Here is a 19,528-nt window from a genome sequence, read left to right on the forward strand (position 1 = left end):
GGCCATCATCAAAAAAAAAAAAAAAATCTACAAATAACAAATGCTGCAAAAGGTGTGGAAAAAAGAGAACCCTCTGGCACTGTTGGTGGGGATGTAAATTGGTGCAGTCACTATGGAGAACAGTATGGAGTTCCTCAAAAGACTGAAAATAGAACTACCACGTGAGCCAGCAATCTCACTGCTGGGCATATACGCTGCTGTTGTTCAGTTGCTCAGTCGTGTCCGACTCTGGGACCCCACGGGCTGCAGCACGCCAGGCCTCCCTGTCCATCACCAGCTCTTGCAGTTGACTCAGACTCATGTCCATTGAGTCGGTGATGCCATCCAACCATCTCATCCTCTGTCATCCCTTTCTCCTCCTGTCTTCAGTCTTTCCCAGCATCAGGGTCTTTTCCCAGCATCAGGGTCTTTTCCAGTGAGTCGGCTGTTTGCATGAGGTGGCCAAAGTATTGGAGCTTCAGCTTCAGCATCAGTACTTCCAATGAATCTTCAGGGTTCCTTTCCTTTAGGATGGATTGGTTTGATCTCCTTACAGTCCAGGGGACTCTCAAGAGTCTTCTCCAACAAGACAATTCAAAAGCATCAATTATTTGGCGCTCAGCCTTCTTTATGGCCCAACTCTCAAATCCATCGGTGACTACTGGAAGAATCATAGCTTTGGCTAGACGGACCTTTGTTGGCAAAGCAACACCTCTGCTTTCTAATATGCTGTCCAGGTTTGGCATAGCTTCTCTTCCAAGGAGCAAGCGTCTATACCCTGAGAAAACCATAATTCAGAAAGGCACGTGTACCTCAACGTTCACTGCAGCGATATTTACAATTGCCAGGACAAGTAAGCAACATAAATGCCTATTAATAGGTGAATGCATGAAAAAGACATGGGCTATTTCTCAGCCATAAAAAGGAATGGAATTGAGTCATCTGTAGAGATGTGAATGGACCTAGAGTCTTTCATACAGAGTGAAGTAAGTCATAAAGAGAACAACAAATTCCACTTATTAATGCATATATAGAGCATATAGGAAAAAAATGGTATAGATGAACCTGTTTGCAGGGCAAAAGTAGAGACACAGAGGTAGAGAATGGTCACACGGGCACAGAGGAGGAAGGCAGAGGGTGGGGCGGATTGAGAGAGGAGCAGTGATACATACACACGACCACATGTAATATCCACAGCTAGTGGGAAGCTCCGTAATGTAGCACAGGGACCTCAGCTCGGCGCTCTGAGATGACCTCGAGGGGTGGGAGGGGGGTGGGATGGAGGCTCTAGAGGGAAGTGGTCTGTGTACACGTATATCCGATTCACATTGTAGAACGGCAGAAATACTAGCTCAACACTGTAAAACAATGCTACTCTAGCAAAAAATTTAAGTGAGAGAGACAGTAACCCACTGATTATATAATCCCTCTTCAAAGGTGACCAGGACCTACAGTATCAGCTGTTTACATCGTTAAAGCTAAAGTCAGTATTTGAAAATCCACAGTGCGACAGAACATTAAAAGTTGCTTTTTGAGTTATGTAATTAATCGATTAAAGACTTCATCGTGGGATTACTATCATCGCTGCAGATTTTTAACAGATGAAATCAACTACAGACTATTATTCATAGCTTTGTCACAGTAGGGGAGTAAAATTAATATATTGATAGATGTGGTTTTGGAGTAGAAATGAGTTGTGCGTGATGTTCGGTAGTCGTTAGGGTTGATTTGGAGAAGGCAGTGATATACCACTCTGCTACTTCTCGCCTGAAAAATCCCATGGACAGAGGAGCCTGGTCACTTATAGTCCATGGGGGTCACAAAGAGTCAGGCAAGACTGAGTGACTAAGTGCAAGGTTAAATAAAATATCTTTACTAACTTATGCTGAGAGGAGAAATAAGCATCGTAAATACAGTATTAATTATGTATTCTGCCATGCCACATGTGAAGGGTGATTATTTTTTAAAAAGGCACTTTAAACACAAATTGAGAACTTCAGTGACTCTGTTGTAATATCGGGTTAGAATAACATTTTCAAACTCTAGCTCCTGACTCATTAGCAGTTGTGAAATCATTTAACTGTCAGGACAATGTTTTTTTAAAATAATATGCAATAAAAATATCAGAAAGAATTACATATAGTGAGAATACTGTTTTATGAAATTTTTACATTTTTAAATTTTATATATACACATGCACATAAGAAATGTACATATAGGTATTGGTGGAGAAGGAAATGGCAACCCACTCCAGTATCTTAGCCTGGAGAATCTCATGGACAGAGGAGCCCTGGGGGGTGGGGTAGTGGTCCATGAGTTCGGAAAGAGTCGGACACGACTGAAGCGACTTAGCATAGGTATTGGGTCACCAAATAAGGAAGCTTATTCAGGGAGCTTTGGAAATTTCTGAAGAGAATGGTGCAGCACTGGTTCTATAAAAGCTGGTTCGCCAAATAAGGAAGGTGACATTCAGGAAACTTTGGAAAGCCCTGAAGAGAATGCTGTAGAGCTCCTTATAGTGGGCAAATAATCTTAACTCTGCTGGGAAGCCAGTTGTCAGGTTGTAACACCACAGAACCCGTTCAACTGCATTTATGCATTCAGTTCGCCACGTGCTAGGCAGCGATTTGCACAGCTGCTAAGCTAACAACTTGATCGTGCAACAGGAAGAATGATCACAGAGACGCTCCTACACTTTGGTTCATCTTCAGGGTGTTGAAATGATCAAATTCAAATGCTGATAGTCCCTCTTAGGCTGCACAAAAAATTGTGATGAAGCACCAAATGCTTTCTTCTGAGACCAGTGGCGAGTCTCCGTCTCTGTAACAGATAACCTAAGTGAGATCCTTTTGCGTCTGCCAACCTTGGGATAGGGCTCAGACGGTAAAGCTGCTGCCTGCAATCCAGGAAACCTGGGGTTTGACTACTGGGTTGGGAAGGTCCCCTGGGGAAGGGCATGGCTGCTCACTCCAGTATTCTCACCTGGAGAATTTCATGGATAGAGGAGCCTGGCAGGCTACAGTCCGCGAGGGTCACAAAGACACTTTCACAACCTTCTGATGCTTTAGAAAGATGTACCCTATGGTAAAACAGGTGCCGTGGTGCTTCTCTTCAAGGGGAGTTTTAAACACACGACATTAAGAAGATAATCTGTAAGGTGCTGTCTGCTTTTCCCTAGTGACTGAGGAGGAATCGATGTATTTTAACTGCCAACTACACTTGGGTAGCCAAGATGAATAGCAGACACTGGCTTTGGCTAATCTTAACGTTACAGCGGTCAGGCCTCCATCCTTTCACTGCTGGAGCCTGGGCTCAATTCCTGGTCAGGGAACTAAGACTCCACAAGCCAAGCGATGCGGCCAAGTAAGTCACAGAGAAAGAGAGACTCGAAGGGCTTGACGTGGCAGCTCCTGCAGTCGGCAGGCCTGAAGGATCGTGATTCTGAGCAGCATTAAGGCTTGACTGTCCTGCATCAACTCGACATCCCAGAGCACTGCTGGTGCCTTGGGCTGCAGGTCAACTGCCCCGTGGCTGTGGCTGCTTCTCAGCTAAGACGGACTCCACTCGCTCACTGTTCATCATGGCCACCCAGCTTCCGCCCGCACCACACGGGATCAGAGCCGCTGTCCACCAGCATGACCTACATCTTCAGTCCTGCCTGACCTCAACTCTTGCTTCTGCCATAGAAGGTCACGGTAACCTTCCACTAACTAGACCACTGGTGACCGTAGCAGAGGGGATGACCAAGGGAATTAGCTGGGTTTTGTGTACACACGCCTCCCTAACCCTAACCCTCCCCTCACTGCACAGCAGTGACTCTAACTCCCTTTGAGCTGCAGACTGCAGGTGTCAGTTGGTTCAGTTCAGTCGCTCAGTCGTGTCCGACTCTTTGCAACCCTATGGACTGCAGCACGCCAGGCTATGTCCCGAAAATGCGTATGTTGAACTCTTAACCCCCAATGTGATGGTCCCTGTTGGCTCAGCGGCAGAGAATCTGCCTCCCAACATAGGAAATGCAGGTTTGATCCCGGGTTGGGAAGATCCCCTGGAAAATGGCATGGCAACCCACTCCAGTATTCGTGCCTGGAGAATCCCATGGACAGAGGAGCCTGGTGGGTTATAGGCCATGGACTTGAAAGAAGCAGGACACGGCACTCAAACATGGAAAACGTGATGGTAACAGAAAGTGGGGGTTTGGGGAGGTGGTTAGATGGTGGGGGTTGAGCCCTCATAAACGGGATTAGCGTCCTTACAAAAGTACCCCAGAAACCTTCTTCACCCCTTCTACCAAGTGAAGACACTGAACCAGACAGTATCTTGATGCTTGTTTGTTCAATAAGAGACATTTTTAAAATGTAGACCGTTTTTAAACTCTTTATTGAACTTCTTACCACATTGCTGCTGTTTTACATTTTGGTTTTTTTGGCCTGGAGGCATGTGGGATCTTAAGTTCTCTGACCAGGGATAGAACTCGCAGCCTCCTACATTGGAAGGGGAGGTCTTAACCACTAGAGTTCCAGGGAAGTCTCCAGTGCCTTCATCTCGGACTTCCTAGTTTCTAGCCCAGGGAGAAAGGTAAACTCTCTAGGGCCTTGATCTTGGACTTGCTAGCATCTATACCAGGGAGAAGGGTTTGTAGTTTTGTTAGGACCACCCGTATGGACTGAGATGCCTCTCTAGGGAAGACGACTTCCCCCATCTCCTACCATCGATTCTGGGCATCCTGTGCTAAAAGCCCTGCAAAGTGGCTGTGAAACGGATCCCTTCCCTCGTCCGTTCATTCGAAAAACTACTTTATTTCAAGATCAAGTTGGATGTGTTACTCCAAGTAGCGCAGGACTTCACAGTCGAAAGGTTTTCGACAGCAAGGAGAAGACTGAGTCGTATTCTTGCCCCTTTTGAAGTCAATCAAGAGCAAGGGAGATTAAATAAAAAAAAAAGATCAGCAGAGGAATTATCCCAAGGGGACATATCTGAGGACACACAGATGTATGGATGAGCATGCAGCTGGCAAAGCTTTGAGCTGAGTCAGCAAAAGCAAAATGAAGTACCTGGTGAGTGATTTCATGGTGAACTCAGCCCACTTAAACTGTCTGTAAATATTAATAATTTAATAGTAATAAAAACTACTTTCGGTAGGATTATAAAGTGACAATAAAATAATAATTATGACTACTCTTATACAATTTCCAGTGGTCACGTACAGATGTGAGAGTTGGACCAAAAAGAAGGTTGAGCGTCGAAGAACTGATGCTTTTGAACTGTGATGCTGGAGAAGACTCTTGAGGAGTCCCTTGGACTGCAAGGAGATCCAACCAGTCCATCCTAAAGGAGATCAGTCCTGGGTGTTCACTGGAAGGACTGATGCTGAAGCTCCAGTAGTTTGGCCACCTAATTCGAAGAACTGACTCGGAAAAGACCCTGATGCGGGGAAAGACTGAACGTACGAGAAGGGGGCGACAGAAGATGAGATGGTTGGATGGCATTGTTAACGCAATGAGCGTGAGCAAACTCCTGGAGACGGTAAAGGACAGGGAAGCCTGGTGTGCTGCAGTCCATGGGGTTGCAAAGAGTCGGACACAACTTAGCGACTGAACTACAACAAAGAATCATCGTTAATAAAATTTATCCACTTTTCCTAATCTCCAGTAATTGCTTTCGTTCTTGCTTCAAGTTATGTTGGCAATCACTTCAAAAAATTTTATGACAGTGCAGACATAACTTAGGCAAGAAAAACGCTAAACCCTGAATTTCCCTGATAATCAGTGCCTCAACTGTAAAAGAAGTGCCTGAGAACCAAAAATATTTCTATGATTAATATTTATATGCATAAGTAATTACGTGTATCTGTTTTAATCAGGAAAAAAAAGCAGCATAACTGAAACCTTTTCATATTGTTCATGGGGTACTCACAGCAAGAATACTGGAGTCGGTTGCCATGTCCTCCTCCAGTGGACCACATTGTATCGGAACTCTTCACCGTGACCCGTCCCTCTAGTGTGCCCCTGCATGGCATGGCTTGTAAAGAATCCGCCTCCAGTGCAGAAGAAGTGGGTTCCATCCCTGGGTCGGGAAGATCCCCTGGATGGGGAAATGACAACCCACTCCAGTATACTTGCCTGAAGAATCCCATGGACAGAGGAGCTGGGTGGGCTACAGTCCAGAGAGTTGCAATGAGTCAGACACAACTGAGTGACTAAGCACTTCAGAGCTTCACTGAGTTACACAAGTCGCTTTTATGACAACAAGGCTCCACTGTAACTGCCCAGGCCTGTTTAAAATCCTAATTCAACACCCAGAGCCTCATGGTTCTTTCTTTCCCAGCTTCACGTATGCACACATGATGCCCAGTATCAGGAAACCAGAATGTAAGAGTTTTTTTTTTTTTTTTTTTAATATATGGCTTGCTCCTTGAGTGCATTATTTAACCTCAAATCTCTTTTCTCTAATCGTCTGTGGAAGCAGTGGGTTACCATAGTTACAAAGTGAAGAGTGTTACGGCAACGAAGAAATGACTGATGAAATTTTACATGACAGATTCAAAGATAGTAGGACTCGGCCTCAGCGGGCAACTGGGAACTTATTGAGCTGCCGGTCACAGATAACAGCCGTGCCAGCGTATCAGGATCTGGGTCAGAAAGTTTCTCCAGGGTTTCCAGACGCCTCTCCTAGGGGGTGCTTTGAAGAGCTGAGGAACGTGGAGACATTGGTGACAGCATCCATTTCTGTTAGCACGGTGCCCGAGGACGTGCTATAACCATCGAACGCCACGCAGCTGTGATGGGTTCAGGTGAGGGGCTGTCAGGACACACCTGGAGAACCCCGGGGCTGCAGGTCAAAGTGCTCTATTATGTCTCTGTAGCTGCAGGGGCTTCCCCTGTAGCTCAGTCCGTAAAGCATCTCCCTGCAGTGCAGGAGACCTGGGTTCAATCCCTGGGTTGAGAAGATCCCCTGGAGAAAGAAACAGCAACCCATTCCAGAAACCTCGCCTGGAGAATCCCATGGACTGAGGAGCCTGGCGGGCTGCAGTCCATGGGGTTGCAAAGAGTCGGGCATGCCTGAGTGACTAACACTTACTCCCACATGTAAGAAAGCTGATGCTCCACAGACTTTTCAAGCATCTTACACGATCCTCCCACTAATAAGGTCAAAGGCATGCAGTATGGGGACGATACACTGTTTAAAAGTCTAACATGCTGACCTTTCCTCTGTCGATGAGACAGACAAATGTTGTACATACATATAATGGGATATTCCTCGGCCGTGAAAAAAATGAAATAATGCTACTTCCGGCATGGGTGGACCTAGTGAGGGTCACGGTGAGTGAATTAAGTCGGACAGAGGAGGAGAAATAGTGCATGACATCCCTTAGGTGTGGCATCGAAACAGAAATGGTACAAATGAACTTACCTACAAAACAGAGACTCATAGACTTTAGAGGATGAACTTACGGTTGCCCAGCAGGGGGATGGGAGGGAATGATATGGGGGAAGGGACAGTTAGGGAGTTTGGGATGGACCTGTCCACGCTGTGTATGCGAGCATGCTCCGTCACTGCTGTCTGACCTCTTTGAGACCTTACGGACTAGCCCGCCAGACTCCTCTGTCCATGGGATTCTCCAGGCAAGAATACTGGAGTGGGTTGCCATTCCCTCCTCCAGGGGATCTTCCCAACTCAGAAACTGAAGCCGGGTCTCCTGCTTTGAAGGCAGATTCTTTACTGTCTGAGGCACCAGGGGTGTTGATTCAGTGGGATATGACTCAGCCGTCAAAATGAAGAAATTAATGCCAATCTGTAGCACCACGGATGGACCGAGAGATTGTCACACCAAGTGAAGTGAAGCAGAGAATGAGAACTATTGTATGGCATCTCTTACATGCAAAATCTAAAAAGAAATGATACAAACGAACTTACTTACAGAACAGAAATAAACTCACAGACTTAGTGAGTGAACTTATGATTGCCTATATACACTGGTATATCTCAAATGAATAACCAACAGGCACCTGCTGTCCAGCACAGAGAACTCTGCTCAATCCTCTGTAATAACCTGATGGTTCCCAGGGGGAAGGATGGGGGAAGGGGTAGCTAGAGAGTTTGGGATGGACGTGGACACGCTGCTGTGTTTAACACGGAGACCCAGCAAGGCCCTGCTGTCCAGCACAGGGAACTCTGCTCAGTGTCATGCGGCAGCCTGGATGGGAGGGGAGTTTGGGGGAGAAGGGATGCATGCATACGTATGGCTGAGTCCCTTTGCTGTCCACTTGAAACCATCACAACGTTGAAAATTGGCTATTCCTCAAAACAAAATTTTTAAAAGTTGCAAGCATTATAAAACTCATAATAAAATTGATAGTGATGATAGGCTTTTACAAAAGGATTTAATTAGAAACCTCCCTGAAGAACTGTGTTCTCCATTAACAAGTTGTAAGCGTCCTACTCAAACCAACTTTCTTTAAGTAAAAACCTGCTGGCGTCATCAAAGCCCCATTGATAGAGTGATTCCATTGTCCTCCTGCTTGGTGGGAAGAGGGCCCGGTTGAGTCTCACCAAGTTTGCCACCGACAGCTAGGACAGAAAGACACACGGGCACCGTAGGATATGACAGGGCTGGTCAGTCAACCTTCTGTAAGCAAAGCCTGCTTGTTATACATACTATTAGCAATGCAAAACAATATATATATAGCAGTAGGAAGAAAATCATCTTAAAATGTGAACTGCAGGGCTTTCCAGTCAGTATAAACAAAATAATCTTAAAATCTGAACTGCGGGCTTTGCTGATGGCTTGGTGGTAAAGAATCTGGCTGCCAGTGAGGTGGATGCAAGTTGGATCCCTGGTCCCGGAAGAGCCCACACATCTCAGGGCAGCTAAGGCTGTGCACCATGATTATTAAACCTGTGCCTGAGAGCCTGGGAGCTGCAGCTGCTGAGTTCACGTGCTACCACTACTGAAGCCCGTATGCCCTAGAGCCTGTACTCTGCAACTCGAGAAGCCGCTGCAATGAGAAGTTGCTGCAATGAGAAGCCTGCTCTCTGCAACTCGAGAAAAGCCTGCATGGCAACTAAGCCCCAGCATACTCCCCACCCCTCAATACAAAACAAAACACACCACTCCACACGTAGACTGCAAGAGGGTTTCTCAGCCTGGGGACCACTGACGTTTGGGGCCAGATGCTTCTCTGCGGGGGCGTCTGTCCTGCACACTGTAGGATGCTGACGGCATCCCTGAGCTCTATCCCTAGATGCCGGTACACGTTCCCGACTTAGCCAGTGTCTCCTGCATATAATGGGTTTCCCTGGTGACTCCAAAGGTAAAGCATCTTCCTGCCAATGCAGGAGCCACAGGCCCGATCCCTGGGTGGGGAAGATGCCCTGGAGGAGGGCATGGCAACTCACTCCAGCATTCTTGCCTGGAGAACTCCGTGGACAGAGGCTACAGTCCATCGGGTCACCAAGAGTCAGACACCACTGAGCAACTAACACTTTCACTTTCGGGGGCTACAGTCCACGGGGTTGCATAGAGTCGGATGTGACTTAGCACGCACGCGCCTGTATATAGTATCACTCCCTGTTGAGAACTAATTTTTGACTAGATTGAGGGAATCAACATTTTTGCCATTTCCTTCCTCACCTACCTCCCTGACCAGGGATCCAAGGCATATCCCCTGCTTTAGAAGTCTTAACCACTGGACTACCAAGGAAGTCCCCTCAGTACAGTTGTGAATGAGATCATTTAATTGTTTTAAAAGGTGGCAATGATAAGTATGTAAAAACATTAGCAGAAAACTTAGGGCCCTACCAGGAAGGAAACGGCAATCCACTCCAGAATTCTTGCCTGGAGAATCTCATGGACAGCAGAGCCTGGCGGGCTATAGTCCGTGGTGTCGTAAGAGTCGAGTCCATGGGGTCGCAAGAGTCGGACACGACTTAGCAACTAAACCATCACCACCATCACCACCACCACCACTACCATCACCACCACCACCACCACCAGGGAGGTAGCATCCCACATTCCATGTGGCAAAAAAAAAAACAGAATATAAACAACAGGAGCAATATTATAACAAATTCAAAAAAGACTCTTAAAAAAATTAATGGTCCACATTAAAAAAAAAAAAATCTAAAAAAAAAAAAAATTGCACTTCCCTGGTGGTCCAGTGGTTCAGACTGCCTTCCAATGCAGGGGACATAGGTTTCAATCTCTATGGGGGGAACTAAGGGTCCCACATGCCACAGGGGACCCGAGCACCTCAACTACTGAGCCCAAGCACCTCCACTACTGAGCCCAAGCACCTCCACTACTGAGCCCAAGCACCTCCACTACTGAGCCCAAGTGCCACAACCAGAGTCCATGCACTCTGGAATTAGGCTCTCCAGCCACACTAGAGAACCTGTGAGCTCTAGAGACCTCTCGCTGAAACAAGGAGCCTGCCCACTGCAACTAAGATCTAATGCAGACAACCAGTAAGTAAATAAGTCTTTTAAAAAAATAAATAAATAAAACTGCATTGAAAACTTGCCAAGTATGCTGACCTGAAAAATAAGTGAAGAAATGGGAAATGTCCCACAGAGACAGTTCAACAATAGTTAAAAAAAAAAAAAGATTGCACACTCACAGTCTATAGGTACCTAGGTCCATACGCATGACATATGTTGTGACTCATTTAAAATATGGCAAAAACCACTACGATATTGTAAAGTAATTAGCCTCCAATTAAAATAAGTAAATTAAAACAGAATATGCATGCAAATCTGTACATACAATGGAGCTGCCAAGTGTGGGAAGCATGCGGAGAGCTTCAGGGGGTCTGTGGCGGTCGGGGCACGTCAGGACTCACCAGTACTTCCTGGTTGGTGACGCTAAGGTAGAAATGCAGCCGCCCTTTATCCTGTGGGGAGACATCCAGTCGCCCACTGAACGGGGAGATGGTCACTGTGCGGCCGACCGGCAGGATTGGCAGGCTGTTGGTGAAGCTTCCGTCCACCCACTTCTGCAGAGAGAATGGCCCTGGTCAGCACGTGGAGACTGCATCCCTCCCACGTGAAGACAGTGAGCGTGGACTTCCCCAAGACGACACCGTCCTTCTGAGAATCCGAGCCTTGGGGATGAACGCCCTTGAGTTACCATTGATGAGGACCAGCTGGATCGGATTTGTTTTGGAAGCGAAGCAAATCTCTGTATGCATATCATTAACCCACAGGATTCCGCGGTGGCTCCACGGTAAAGAACCTGCCTGCAATGTGTTCGATCCCTGGGTGGGGAAGATCCACTGGAGAAGGGCATGGCAACCCACTCCAGGATTCTTGCCTGGACAATCCCATGGACAGAGGAGCCTTCTGTGCTGCAATTTATAGAGTCACAAAGAGTCGGACATGACTGAGCACAGAACACACACACACAGCCTTTATGCATATAGTAAGAAGTTTGGGTTTATAGTAAGAAATTATAGTAAGAAACCCATGGGTTTCCCTGGTGGTCAGCTGTCTGCCAGTGCAGGAGACCTGGGTTTGATTCCTGGGTCAGGAAGATCCCCTGGAGAAGGGAATGGCAACCTGCTCCAGTATTCTTGCCTGGAGAACCCCATGGACAGAGCAGCCCAGTAGGTTCTCAGTCCATGGGATCGCAAGAGTCAGACACAACTTAGTGACTAAACCAAACCAAGAAGTTTGGACGGAATCAGGAAATCTTTCCAGTTGTTTTAAAATCTTTAAGTAGATTACTTAAGACCTTATTATTTTGTTTTAACTGATGATGGCACATGCATAAGAAGCCACATGTAAGGAGCTTGGGATTTATCATCTAATCAGGATGCAAAGCCAAGTTGACTCTGACACTGAGCAGATCATCCCCCATAATGGGAGGCTCCATTTTTAACTTCAGAACTGCAAATTGGCATTGTCTATAGCCAAGTGAAAAGTAAATAAATAAAGGACCATCAGAAACACTTTCATCTCCAAAGTGACTCCTGAGTACATAGGGCTTCAAGGCTTGAAAATTCCAGGTGGGGTGGAAGGGTGAGAGAGGGGTATGAAGTGTTCAACAGGAGCGTTGTTCAGAAGAGAGTCTGTGCTTTCAGACCTCAGCCCAAAGGAAAGAGAGGGAGAGACACAACGGCAGGACCGAGGACCATCCACAGGCTTCTGCACACCTGGACACTGAGGGAAGGCTGAAGAAGCACAAAGGTGGAATTCCTCATGGTGTTTCAAGTGAAAAAGACTTCCAATCTGTCCTTGAGCCCCAGAATCGGCTCGAACAATAAATACACAGACACACAAAACTGGAGTTCAAACGCTCCAAGCTATATCCAGATTGGAAATATCCTGCCGTGGATGTGGGAATACAAAGCTAAAAATTGTGGAGAACGCCATGTCACTCACCCAGAGTCAGACATCCTGGAGTGTGAAGTCAAGTGGGCCTTAGGAAGCATCACTATGAACAAAGCTGGTGGAGGTGACGAAATTTCAGCTGAGCTATTTCAAATCCTACAAGATGATGCTGTTCAAGTGCTGCACTCAATATGTCAGCCAATTTGAGTTGGAAAACTCAGCAGTGGCCAGAGGACCAGAAAAGGTCCAGCCTCCTCCCAATTCCCAAGAAGGGTAGTACTCAAGTATGTGCCAACCACTGGACAATTGCACTCATCTCCCATACTAGTAGGATCATGCTTAAAATCTTGCATGCAAGGCTTCAGGGTCATGCCAACCGAGAACTTCCAGATGTGCAAGCTGCATTCAGAAAAGGCAGAGGAACTGCAAACCAAATTGCCAACATTCACTGGATCCTGGAGAAAGCAAGGGAATTCTGGAAAATATCTACTTCTGCTTCCTGCTCCACTGATTTATACTAGAGGCTTTGACTAAAGCCTTTCCAAAAACTGTGGAAAATTCGTAAAGACATGGGAATACCAGACCACTTTACCTGTCTCTGGAGAAACCTGTATGCCAGTCAAGAGGCAACAGTTAGACTCAGATGCAACAACTGACTGGCTAAAAAGAGGCTAAAAGGAGGCTGTAAACTGTCACCTCGCTTATTTACCCAATACGCAGGGTGTATCACACGAAATGCCAGGCCGGATGAATCCCAAGCTGGAATCAAGACTGTCAGAAGAAATATAAATGACTTCCAACATGCAGGTGATACCTCCCTAATGGCAGAAAGTGAAGAAGAACCAAAAAGCCTCTTGATGAAAGTGAAAGAGGAGAGTGAAAAAGCTGAAATGAAACTCAACGTTCAGAAAACTAGGATCATGGCATCCAGTCCCATCACTTCATGGCAAAGAGATGGGGAAACAGTGAAAGCAGTGACAGATTTTATTTTCTTGGGCTGCAAAATCACTGCTGAAGCTGAAGCTTCAATCCTTTGGCCTCCTGCTGTGAAGAACCCACGCACTGGAAAAGACCGTGATGCTGGGAAAGATTGAGGGTGGGAGGAGAAGGGGGTGAGAGAGGATGAGATGGGTGGATGGCATCATGGACCCAATGGACATGAGTCTGAGCAAATTCTGGGAGACACTGGAGGACAGAGGAGCCTGGCACGCTGCAGTCCATGGGGACACAAACAGTAGGACACAACTTATCGACTGAACAACAGCAACCTCACAAAACAGTCTATTTTGGAGGAAAAAAAGCAAGGAGGTAAGGACTGAGAAACAGGTTAGCATAAAGCGTCCTTAACTGAGTTAAAAACCTTCATTCACCTTTCCTCAGATGTCTTTCTTTCTTTTAAACTGCTTTTCTTACCTGTTTTGATTTCTAGAGCAGGTGACTAAATGATAGATATTGTTTACAAAGGCCTTGGCCAGCAACCACCTCCCCTCAGAGGAAATAAAAGTAAGTAAACAGAAATGAAAATGTGTTGAAAATCTCTGGTTGAGGGAACTGCATTTTGGTGTAGGAAAAAAAATTAGTGGATTCAATTAAAAGGAACCTGACCTGCGTAATCTGCTTACCATCTTTATTTTTTTAAAGAACAAAACACATTTATGTAAGTACTTATTATATACGCACATTTATATATGCTTGTGTACGTATAAATATGGATACACACACACACACGACTATACAAATATTGTCTAAAAAAGACAGATTTGTATTAAGAAGGCCCCACATTGTGACGGAACTAGCATATTTGAGCAGACTCCGGCAGACAGTGGAGGGCAGAGGAACCTGCGTGCTGCAGTGCATGGGGTCGAAAAGAGCTGGACACGACTGAGCAAATGATCCTCAACAACAAACACACTTCAATAAAAATTAATTAATTTTAAAAAAGAAGGTCCCAGATATCTGGTTCTGTGCCTTACAGTCCTGGAGTTTTTTTTGTGTGTGTGTGTTTTTTTTTTCTTCTCTTCCTTCATTGCTTTGGATTTAGACACCAAATTCTGGAATAAGATAATACCTAGAAAGAGAGAGAGAAAGAACACCCTCATACCCTCAGTAGTATCTCACCAATGATACAAAAATTCACAGAGGTTTCATCAAGGGAAATAAAAAATATGCACCAAGTGCCATATAACTTAACTGACAGCTGCCTTGTTTTACTCAACTGAAGGAAAAGAAGGGCAATCTGGCTCGTTAATGTGCAAAGTGTTCTAATTTACCATGGGGCTAATGAGTGCCGCTTAAGGGAATTGAAAGTCTTTTTTCCAAATTTTGTTCACTCTTGTTAGCTTATTCTGATTGGATAAAGAGTCAGGGAAACAAACAGCTTATCAAGCGGCTTGATTAAATTTTCAGCGTTACTCACTACTCTAACCATAACCCCAGCAGCTCAGATGTTGTAAATACAGTCCATCTTTCTCCTGATTCATGCTCTCATGAACTATATCACTCCCAGAACCACGCACACACACACAGCCCACCCCACCCTCAGGCATGCTAATGCAAGCAAAATTTCTGGAAACAACAATAACATTACTAAATGAAAATACCTTATATCTCATGTGCTATAGATAGATTGATGCTTTTGAACTGTGGTTGTTGGAGAAGACTCTTGAGAGTCCCTTGGACAGCAAGGAGTTCGAAGCAGTCCATCCTAAAGGAAATCAGTCCTGAATATTCATTGGAAGGACTGAGGCTGAAGCTGAAACCAATACTTTGGCCACCTGATGCAAAGAGCTGACTCTTTTGAAAAGACTCTGATGCTAGGAAAGATTGAAGGTGAGAGGAGAAGGGGACGACAGAGGATGAGATGGTTGGATGGCATCACTGGCTCAATGGACATGAGTTTGGGTAAACTCCAGGAGTTGGTGATGGACAGGGAGGCCTGGCGTGCTGTAGTGCATCGGGTCACAAAGAATCGGACACGACCGAGCAACGGAACTGAACTGAACTGAATTGACTGATGGATAAATTAGAACTGTGCATTCCCTATGCTTCTGGCCATGAATTCTCTGGCTGTTTGCAACATATTTCTCAAAATCATTCCCACTTCGCGGGCAGCATTCCATAAGCTGCCGTGACACCTACTGCTGTGACACTGAGGATTCCAAAAGCTTGCTGATGGCTCTTCCCAGCAGAGGTTTGCCCTGAGTTTTAGTTTCAGATTATAGCACCTTCATTCACCAAAGGAAATGGTAGGCCAAATAAGTTAAAAAGAAAATTATTCCAGGAGAAAAACATGCTTCAAAAACCAAACATGTGGGACTTCCCTGGTAGTCCAGTGGCCAAGACTCTCCACTCCCAATGAAAGCATCCCAGGTTTGATCTCTGATCAGGGAACTAGATACCACATGCCCCAACTCAAAAAAAAAACCAAAAAAAATCCATGTGCCACCACACAGGCCCAGTGCAGGCAAACAAATAATTTTTTTTAATTCTTATAAATTAAAAAACATTTACAAACGTGTATAGAGAGAAAGAGAGAGAAGTCGCTCAGTGGTGGTCCGACTCTTTGTGACCCCATGGACTCGAGCCTGCCAGGCTCCTCCATCCATGGGATTCTCCAGGCCAGAATACTGGAGTGGGTTGCCATCTCCTTCTCCAGAAGATCTTTCTGACCCAGGGATCGAACCCAGGTCTCCTGCACTACAGGCTGACGCTTTACCATCTGAGCCACCAGGGATTCCACCAGGGAACATTTAAATGTGTATAAATATTAATAAATATTAAAAAAAAACATCTGGCCCCTACAAGTTGATGTCACTTGTCCTAACATCCTTTACCCGCATCTCTGAATTCTGGTCCCCACAGCTGACTGTCTTTTGTCCTAACGCCCTTTACCTGCGTCTCTGACCATATTCTAACGTGCACCATGGTAAGGTGAACTGTCTGAGTCCAGAGAGTTGAAAAGAAACAACGGTTCTCCAGTAGAGAAGATGATCTCGTGCCCAGAAGTGGGGTGGGGGTCTACTGTGGCTGTCCTTGGTGGGCTACAGCAGGAGACCAGAGCTGAGGCCATGATTCTATGGGGTAGGGACACCCGTCACAGCAAACCTGGAGGGGCGGTCGTCTGCCAGCACACGCCAAGCCGTGTCTCACATGTGATGCCTTGAGGCTTCACACCAGGCTCCTGACCTCCAGCGGCTCATGTCATATAATTGAAGGCGAAGACTGTAAAGCTTAAGGCTGTCCCCAGTACCAAAAGCGCTCACTTCTTCCTGCAGCAAGCCCTTTCAGAACACGCCATGCGTGCCTGGATATATGTTCCACACTGGGAGAAGCTCATATGTTCCACACTGCGAGAAGCTCATATGTTCCACACTGCGAGAAGCTCATATGTTCCACACTGCGAGAAGCTCATGCTAGAACCTCGAGGCAGGGCTGGACTTGCTCTGCAAACAGTTTTGCCAGAAAGAGAAAGACAAAAAGCATATGATAACATTTATATGTGGAACATAAAATCTGACGCAAATGAACTTATCAACAAAGCAGAAACAGAGTCACAGAGAACTGTCAAGGGGGAGGGGCAGAGGGAGGGAGTGGGGAAGGAACGGACTAGAACCTTGGGGTTAGCAGATTACACATAGGATGGATACTGTCTGAGCCACCAGGGAAGCCCAGGAATACTGGAGTGGGGTGCCACTCCCTGCTCCAGGGGATCTTCCCGATTGAGTCCTAAGCAAGCGGCAAACGGCCACCATGTGGCTGCGGAAACAAGCAGGCACCCCAAGGAGCACCCCGTCAGTCATTGTGTCCATGGGGTCCCCTCTTCCTGGGCTTTATTGCATAAGCAGGGGGAACCAGGGACTTCCCTGGTGGTCCTCGGATTCAGAATCCGCCTGCCAATGCAGGGGACACAGGTTTGGTGCCTGGTCCAGGAAGATCCCATGTGCCGTGGAGCAACTCAGCCTAGGAGCCACAACTACCGAAACCCTTGAACCACCGCTACTGAGGCCCACACGCCCTCGAGTCTGCTCCGGAAGAAGACAAGCCGCTGCAGTGAAAAGCCTTTGCACAGCTCGAGAGTGGCCTCCACTCAGTGCAACTAGAGGAAGCCTGGGCGCGGCAACAGACCGTGCAACCAGCGACAAAATAAAGTGAATTAGTAAACGATGTTTAAAAACAAGCAGAAAAACACGGCGTTATGACACTGCCCTGTGCCCAGAGGCCAGTCATCAGAGGGTCGTGCCTCGCCTCCCAAGGTCAAATATATATATAAATATATGTATTTCTTACTATATGTAAATACAGATATATGTATTTCTTACCACATTGAAATATAAATATATGTATTTCTTACTATATTGAAATATAAATATATGTATTTCTTACTATATGTAAATATAAATATATGTATTTCTTACTATATGTAAATATAAATATATGTATTTCTTACTATATGTAAATATAGATATATGTATTTCTTACTATATTGAAATATAAATATATATAAATATAAATATGCATTTCTTAATATAGATACATATATCTATTTCTTAATATACCTCTGTCTTAATATATATCTATTTCTTAATATATATCTCTCTTGCTATATAAATATAAATATAATCTATTTCTTAATTATATATATTTCTTTATATATTTCTCACTAAATATAAATATATAAAAATATATCTATTTCTTAAAATACCTACTTCTTAATATATATATCTATTTCTTAATATATATAAATATTTCTTAATATATATATCTACTTAATTATATAAATATTTCTTAATATATATAAATATATACAGTTCTTTATTTATATAAATATATATGGATTTCTTTACATAGATAACTATACAGGTTTCTTCTATATAAAATATATATATTTCTTTAAATATATATAAATATATGTATATTTTAAGAAATGAACAAGACTTAGTAGAGCAAAAGGCCTGTGACTGACGCAGACATTAGAGATCATCCTGGGAAAGGTGCCCCCTAACTCAGCTACATGTCTTCAGCGAAGTGAATGCATGTCTCTGCATCTCAATTTCCTCAAGCTGAATGCCGAAGAATTGATGCTTTTGAACTGTGGTGTTGGAGAAGACTCTTGAGAGTCCCTTGGACTGCAAGGAGATCCAACAAGTCCATTCTGAAGGAGATCAGTCCTGGGTGTTCTTAGAAAAGAATGATGCTAAAGCTGAAACTCCAGTACTTTGGCCACCTCATGCGAAGAGTTGACTCACTGAAAAAGACTCTGATGCTGGGAGGGATTGGGGGCAGGAGGAGAAGGGGACGACCGAGGATGAGATGGCTGGATGGCATCACGGACTTGATGGACGTGAGTTTGAGTGAACTCTGGGAGTTGGTGATGGACAGGGAGGCCTGGCATGCTGCGATTCATGGGGTCGCAAAGAGTTGGACACGACTGAGCGACTGAACTGAACTGAGCATACAGTGGTACTATTCGCTACAGCACATGGGAGTGGCCTCTGATGCATCAGATAGAAAGCAATAACAACAGAAGTTTTGCTTCTTTTTCCCATGAAAGCAACATAGAAGGTACAATGGTAAGGTGCCCCTCCTCAAATCATGCAGGCCCCAAGTCTTCCCAACTCTATCTGTCTCTAGCTACAGAGTGATCTGTGACCTCATGACCCACAATAGCTGCCAGAGCTCTGGTCATCACATCTAAGTTCTGGGCAGCAGGGAGGAAACAAATATACACGACCTCACTTCCTATAAGTCCCACAGCAACTTGGCCTTCCTCTCACTGCCAGCACTTAAGGGGATGGCCACACCTAGCAGCAAGGAACACTGATGATCGGGACCTTTCAGCTACACGGCAATAAGTCCACATAAGAACTGGAGTTCGTTACTGAGGAAGGAGAAGAGGACATCGTATGTTGGAAGAAACTAGGAGCCATCACCACCCGCACCTCATTCATAATACAGCTATTACTATTTAAACACGGGACATGTTCAGCATAGTCATACAACATATTTGGGTGGCCAGAAAGATCACTGAGGTTTCCCCATATTACAGAAAACCCAAGTGGACCTTCTGGCCAGCTCAGTACTAGCCTTCTGGGTCTCTGTTCTTTAACCTTCGTACCACCCTCCCTTTCCTTTCTTCCCTACCATAGCTCCATCCACCTTCTCCGTCAGCACCTCTTAATTTACCCGTCACATCAGAGATGCTGATGACTCCTGGATCCCAAAT

General features: G+C 45.3%; 1 protein-coding gene across 19 annotated transcripts in view; it reads right to left on the bottom strand.

The window, feature by feature from the left end:
- Positions 1-19,528, bottom strand: part of LOC138431411 (patatin-like phospholipase domain-containing protein 4) — a 120,781-nt gene that overhangs the window by 70,271 nt on the left and 30,982 nt on the right. For 12 of the 19 annotated variants that reach the window (XR_011253681.1, XR_011253680.1, XR_011253684.2 and 9 more), the window contains one exon: positions 10,818-10,970. Coding sequence is in view for 12 of the 19 variants with exons in the window: in XM_069573533.2 (XP_069429634.1) it covers positions 10,818-10,970 (153 nt within the window). In the remaining 7 variants the exon portion in view is untranslated. Of the gene's footprint in view, positions 1-2,121; positions 2,800-7,653; positions 7,865-8,341; positions 8,548-10,817; positions 10,971-19,528 lie in introns of those variants that run through there. The other 7 variants (XM_069573538.1, XM_069573534.1, XM_069573542.2 and 4 more) reach the window with 3 other exon arrangements.

This window comes from Ovis canadensis, chromosome Y, assembly GCF_042477335.2.
Source record: "Ovis canadensis isolate MfBH-ARS-UI-01 breed Bighorn chromosome Y, ARS-UI_OviCan_v2, whole genome shotgun sequence".
In the NCBI taxonomy this organism is placed as follows: Eukaryota; Metazoa; Chordata; class Mammalia; order Artiodactyla; family Bovidae; genus Ovis; species Ovis canadensis.